This window comes from Coffea arabica, chromosome 3e, assembly GCF_036785885.1.
Source record: "Coffea arabica cultivar ET-39 chromosome 3e, Coffea Arabica ET-39 HiFi, whole genome shotgun sequence".
In the NCBI taxonomy this organism is placed as follows: Eukaryota; Viridiplantae; Streptophyta; class Magnoliopsida; order Gentianales; family Rubiaceae; genus Coffea; species Coffea arabica.
Window position 1 is genome coordinate 5,499,995 of NC_092315.1, and position 6,261 is coordinate 5,506,255.

At 39.7% G+C, this 6,261-nt stretch overlaps 1 protein-coding gene across 1 annotated transcript; it reads left to right on the forward strand.

Moving 5' to 3' along the window:
- The first annotated feature begins 354 nt into the window (after positions 1-354).
- LOC113736858 (probable disease resistance RPP8-like protein 2) lies at positions 355-5,430 on the forward strand. The gene is made up of 3 exons (XM_027264032.2): positions 355-1,660; positions 2,405-4,158; positions 4,775-5,430. Exons 1-3 carry the CDS (start codon positions 586-588, stop codon positions 4,901-4,903), a joined length of 2,958 nt encoding a protein of 985 aa, XP_027119833.1. The 5' UTR covers positions 355-585; the 3' UTR covers positions 4,904-5,430.
- Positions 5,431-6,261: the final 831 nt, after the last annotated feature.

Below are 6,261 nucleotides of genomic sequence, written 5' to 3' on the forward strand. Positions count from 1 at the left end.
TCTGGAGTCTCCACCTTTGGACTGGAATCTCAAACCAAGTTTGCATTTTGTCACATCTAAATTCTAAACAAAAAGAAAGAAACAAAGAGGATATAGAAACTCCTATACCCATGCATGCAGCAACATGGTAGTAAAAAGAGACTCTAGCTTTGCTTTATAAGAAAGACTCAACCAGAGAATTAGATCAAAGCCTCTGTAGAATTAACTAGACGAACACCATACAAAGATTCTGGTGAAACAATCAAAGACGGAAAAACTTACCAACTTTTTTTCTTTAAAAAAGGAAAAATTCCTGCTGTGAAATCGAGCTCCTTTCACAGTCAACGGCTGAAAATTAGTTTTTACTATCATTTATCGTGAATGAACAAACTTCGATAAAACGTATGAGCTTGATTAGTTTATGGGCACACTAAATTAATTACTAGTTCTTTGGTTGGTTGTATAAAACTTTCGCGCAACACGTGATGGCTCTAGTTAACTACGTAGTTCATTAGAGAGCGTAAAGATTCTGCAACAAACAAACCAAACAAGAATAAATAAGCAGAAGGACAGCAGCACGATCCGCAGGCCACTGATTTTGGGAAGATGACCGCCGTGGCAAGCATCTCAGCTGCCGTGAGTAGGCTTCAAGAATTGTTGCTGGACGAAACGAGACCTTTAAGCCAATTAGAACCGGTGGTCGAGAGCACTGTGTTGCCGAGACTGCAGGGGTGGGAGGAAATGTTGATGGCGCTACCAGCCCATAAAATAAGAGTAAAAGGAGCCCAGGATGATCTGGAATTTGGAAGAAGGACCAGAAGTCTGTTGTCTTCTATTGAGGATAAGGTGGAATCGTATGCCCTCCAACTTGGATCTGCAACTAGCAGTAGTCGTGAAGCACGTATGGGAAGCCTCTCCAAAATTAGTTGCGGTGGTGGTGGTGGTGGTGAGAATACAGCGTTTGAGAAGGTCGTAGCTGACTTGAAAGATGCTGTTGATGGACTCAAGGATTGCGTTACATCCTACTATAGACAACAAAATCAAAATCTAGCAATTCGAAAGCGAGGACAAAAGTCCCAATGGCTCGTCTCTCGAGCAAATTTCTCTAGCGGCCGCTGGGGAGATGAAGCTTTTGGATTGGAGGAGGAAGTACGTGAGCTGACAAAGGTTTTAGTCAGTGAGGAGACTGATCCCAGAGTTGTTTTCATAGTCGGAATGGGTGGAATCGGTAAAACAATCCTTGCCAAAAAACAGTTCAATCACCCTGATGTTCGGCATCATTTTAAGGGTTTCGCCTGGGTCTATGTCGGTGGTTACTGGAGCACCAGAGATATCTTGGTAACTATACTCGACCAACTGTCCTCCTTGCCGAGGAAGAAACGGGAGGCGATGATGAAATCCGAGGAAGTGGAGCTGGCCCCACAGGAGTTCAGAATTCTACAGCGAAAAAGTTGCCTGGTCGTTTTGGACGACTGTTCCGACCATGAACTCTTGGATATCCTAAGCATTGCCTTCCCATTTGCGGTAAGGAGTGCTAGTGCTAGCAAATTCATTCTCACCACTCGAAACCGGAATTTAAGCAGATTTCTTGATCCAGGTGCAGTACACAGCTTGCGCATGGAATCACTGAATCCCAAGAAGAGCTGGGATCTATTCTCTCATATTTGGCTCAAGCTAGAGGGTCAGTCTCTCTCAACTTGAAACTTCAATTGTTTGAACAATCATCTTTGCTCTCTCTCTCTATCTCTCTCTCGTTTTGGTATTCTCGTCTTCATTTACTTTTTAATAGATTTAAGGGAAAGAAAAAAGAAGAAGAAGAAGCCCAATAATTTCATGGTGCAAAGTGGTTTTAACAAGAGATTTAGCTACAAACTCGACAATGACTATTCATAAACATTCCCGAACAAATCACTTGGGGAAGAACATTTGCCTGCAATTTCAATCAAAATTAAGCTCCTCTCATACATTAATTCTCTACAATTAGGTAGAAATTAATCAAAGAAAATCAAAATTCCATAGTTCTACCATAGTTCTACTACTCATGAGGACCCTTACTTGATGAGAGAATTATCAACAAATATGTGATATCTACAATTGATTCTTTGTTCCATGGTACTTCATAGACTTGGGTGTTGACGCTTGTACAGTTGAACGCAAGGCATTTTTTGGTGACATTCCAATTATTATTATTCATGACACTTCTATCTCATGTCATTTTCTAAAAAGCGCCAATGTGGAATGCCAATAATATATAGTAGCTACTATCATTGTTTAAACAAATACTTGAGCTTGGGACAAAATCCTGGTTAACAAAATTGTAATTTACAGATGTTGCTGTTGGTAGATTTTTAAAGAAGATATAACCCTCATTTGAATCTCAACGTCTTGGTTTGTTTCGTTAATTGGCTTCTGGTTTTCTCTACAGGGGGTCCAATCCCAGGGAAACTGGTGCCAATTGCATGGGAAATATTAGCTCGATGCGAAGGCTTACCATTGGCTATCATTGTACTGGCGAGCATGTTAAGAACTGAAAGGGAAGGTGAGCGGGTGCTTCACAATCTTCTTGAGAACCGCCGCCAGATGGATGGATTTCCCATAGGCTTTCATTGCCTACTGTCAGCTTACTACGCTTTGCCATTGCGCCTAAAGGCATGCTTTCTTTATTTGGGAAACTTCCCAAACAATTCAAGAATACAAGTAGAGAAGTTGTGCCAGCTTTGGATTGCTGAAGGTCTGATATCAGCTGAGGATAGGGCAAGCGAAGAAACAATGATGGATGTTGCAGCAAAATATTTCGGCGAATTGGCAGTAAGGAGCTTGGTAACTCTGGAAGAAGATGCAGTGTCAGACTTAAGGCTCATGTCCGGCCATATTCAAGGCCTGATAAGAAGTCTCTGTATAATAGAGGGAAGAGAGGACGAATTTTTTGAGATCATGCCTGGCTCGGAACCATGTATGATTTCAAAAGCACAAAGATGTGCTATATATTTCGATAAATATTACAGCGTATCAAATGTTATCCCCTCTGCTAACCTTCGGTCTCTTTTATGCCTCAACTCTGAACAATCAAGGCAAGGCTCTAGGTGGCCACAGGGACTTTTTAATTTCAGAAAACTTAGACCGCTAAGAGTTTTAGATTTTGACAGAGTTAGTTTTCAGGATGGAAATCTTCCTCAAGGAGTAGGAGAGTTAGTCTACTTGAGATACTTGAGTTTTCGAGGATGTTACCTCGAGGATTTGCCATCATACATTGGCAACCTTTTGTACTTGCAAACCCTCGACCTAAGGGTTCAAAAAGATTGCATAATGACAATTTCAAATGTCATTTGGAAGCTTGAGCGATTAAGACATCTGTATTTCCCTCTAGCATTTCAAACTCCTGATCATGGTGGAATGTTGAAACTAGACAGCTTGAAACAACTAGAGATACTTGAGGGATTGAATACAAGTGTGTGCAGAGCAAAGGACCTCATAAAGCTGACCAACCTTCGGATTCTAGCAGCAACTGCAGAAGGAAACCTCGAGGACTTAGAGCTCATCATCCGCTTCATAGGCATCAACTCAAGCCACTTGAAGAGGGCATCGCTTGACATTAAAAAGTTTGATTGTTACTCTGACGAACGGCTGTCTTTCATAAAAAGATTATTCAGCTGTCCTGTTCTTGATACTCTGCAAATAGAAGGGCACATAGGAAAAACGTCAGAAATTGGTACTATCTCTGGAAGATTTACTGAGATTGTGTTAAATGGTTCTGAACTTGATCAAGACCCTATGCCAACACTGGAGAACCTTCCCAACCTGAGGATCCTTGTCTTAGAAGTCGAGGCATACTTAGGAAAGAAATTGCATTGTTCTGATACAGGTTTTCCTGAACTCAGGAGTTTAAAGCTCTCCAAGTTGTACAACTTAGAAGAATGGGAGGTGGACGAAGGAGCATTGCAAAAGCTTTCTACTTTAGAGGTTTCCATGTGCAGGAGAATGAAAAAGCTTCCTGAGGGATTACAAAGCATCATTACTCTCAGAAAGCTGAAGGTCAGCATGATGCCACAACAATTCTTAGGCAGGCTACGAATGAAAAATGGCAGAGGAGGAGAAGATCGTCACAAAATCAACTCGAAGTGTTCAATAGAATTTGGAAATGATGATCCTTGGCTTGAGTCCACCAATTCAGCAAGTCAGGTAATCCTTCACCATCTCCCCGTGGAATTTTATTTACCCTCAAATCTTTCATCCTTCAAGAAAATTTGTTGCTACAGGTAGGACTTCTCGATGCCAAACACGCTAGTAAATATTCATTCTTAGACTAAGAGATGGAAGTAATGTACGGTTGGATACATTGCACTAGCTGTCACTGTAGTTGATACTTCAGAGAACGCCTCCTTTTTGAATCCCTCTAGATTCAGTTTTTATGTCAATAAATTTTACTTCTATATAAAAGCAGTCCTAAACACCTATGATTTCACATACCTTTTTGGGTTTTTGGAATCTTCAATTTTCAGGACCAAAATAAACGAGCAGAGACTTAAAAAATTTCCTGGGCCTCTTCAGTCTTATTGTCAAGCTGGGAAAATAGAGTAACAAGCTAGTTTATTGTGTTTAATACTCCACATTTCAGCTAGCAATACAGGAATTCCCAGAAACAATAACAATAACTACGATCGAATCCCAATCCCAGAAACTGCTTGTATGACTTGAGAGCATTCCTTGAATAATGTTATAAGTCTAATAGAGATGTTGTCAGATTAGACATCCTAACTTCTTTTATTTATTTATTTATTGGTCTTCTATTTTGCAGCAAAACAATTCCTTTGATGGCAGAATCACCGAATCTCAGGCTTCAAGTTCAAGTCGTAGTCCAAACCTAATCGGAAGTTTTGCATGCTTACCAGAAACTGAAAGGGAAAGAGATGTTTACCTCCAATGATCCCAGTTGACAAAATGTACCAAAATTGTGAACTTTCATCTCCACTGTAACTTGCTTGTGCCCTGCTCCAACATTGTGGCATGGCCTAGGTATGCTCTTCTCAAAAGTCAGACCAGAGAAGAAAGATGGATATCAGTCAAGCTCAAGCTGCAGACACTGTCAGAAGTTCAGTCTGGACTCCAAGAAACGAATTGAAGGAGGATTTTTACCTAAACGAGAGTTGCCTTAGCCAATCCCTGTTCTTGAGGAAAGGCTTCTTTCTTGCACCGTAGTCTTCAGAGACATTTCCAATTTTGTGATGAATTTTAAAAAAATTCTACAAAAGGGGTGATTTTGGTTAGATATTCCGCAGGGGTGTTCGCATTCGCGGAATGCGAGCTCTGTGTAGAGCTCGCATTCGCGAAATGCGAGCTTCCCATTCCTTGAACCATTGCACACCTCCCTTTCCTTTATTTTGGACACCTCCCTTATTACTGCAATAAATAGAAAGACCAGACATGTAAGCATCGACAAGACTTACGTTTAAATTGAAATTTAGTATATTTGGAAACCTTATTTAAGAATAATGGTGTCGTATTTTAGTGACATACTATAGAGAGATAATATGTTGGAAAAGTAAAATTTTGGTTGGACAACAGTGTTTAAGAAATAATATAAAAATTTTCTAAAAAATGGGCAACCCATTCACATAAATTTGTAGGAGTTCAGCTACAGTAATCTACGTACTAATAACTGAGAAAGAAATGAAAAATCGAGAATATTCCAAAAAAATCCAGGTTTGAGTAGTCAATACCTGAAGTTGGAAATTGAAAAAAAAAAAAATGAAGACCATGAGAATTCAAAGAATCCAAGCTTAAGAAATGGCGGAGCATTAACCACTGTATAGGACCAAACATTATTTGCAACCCAAATTAGTGGTAAAAGAACTAATATCATTCACTCTGATTCACTATATTCACTATATTCCTCTGTGAACTCGCATTCCGTGAATGCGAAGACCCCCCATTTGTAGAACAACCTCCAAAAATCGCCCCAGTTGTAGAATCCTTTTTTTTTTTCATCATAAACTAAGAATTCACCCGTAGTCTTCACATCACTCACCAAATGCCCCGCTTCAATATTTTGCCATTGGCTAAATGAGTTTTCAATTGTTAATTTGAACTTATCATGTCAAAGGCTTTCACATACGAAAGCTGTATTCTGAATTTCCGCTGTTGTATTTCTATGTAATAGTAAATAAATGAACTCATTTCCTGTGACAATTGCTTCGTCCAGTATGGATTAGGCTCTTCTTTGGATGGATAATGTTGGCCATACAATCTCATTTTTTGGTATAAAATAGTATTATGTTTATGCTT

Bases quoted from the DNA above. Each gene is read 5' to 3' on its own strand.
- LOC113736858 (XM_027264032.2), top strand. From the start codon at position 586: ATGACCGCCGTGGCAAGCATCTCAGCTGCCGTGAGTAGGCTTCAAGAA. The intron at 1,661-2,404 runs GTCAGTCTCTCT...TTTTCTCTACAG, and splicing joins TATTTGGCTCAAGCTAGAGG to GGGGTCCAATCCCAGGGAAA. The intron at 4,159-4,774 runs GTAATCCTTCAC...TCTATTTTGCAG, and splicing joins CCACCAATTCAGCAAGTCAG to CAAAACAATTCCTTTGATGG.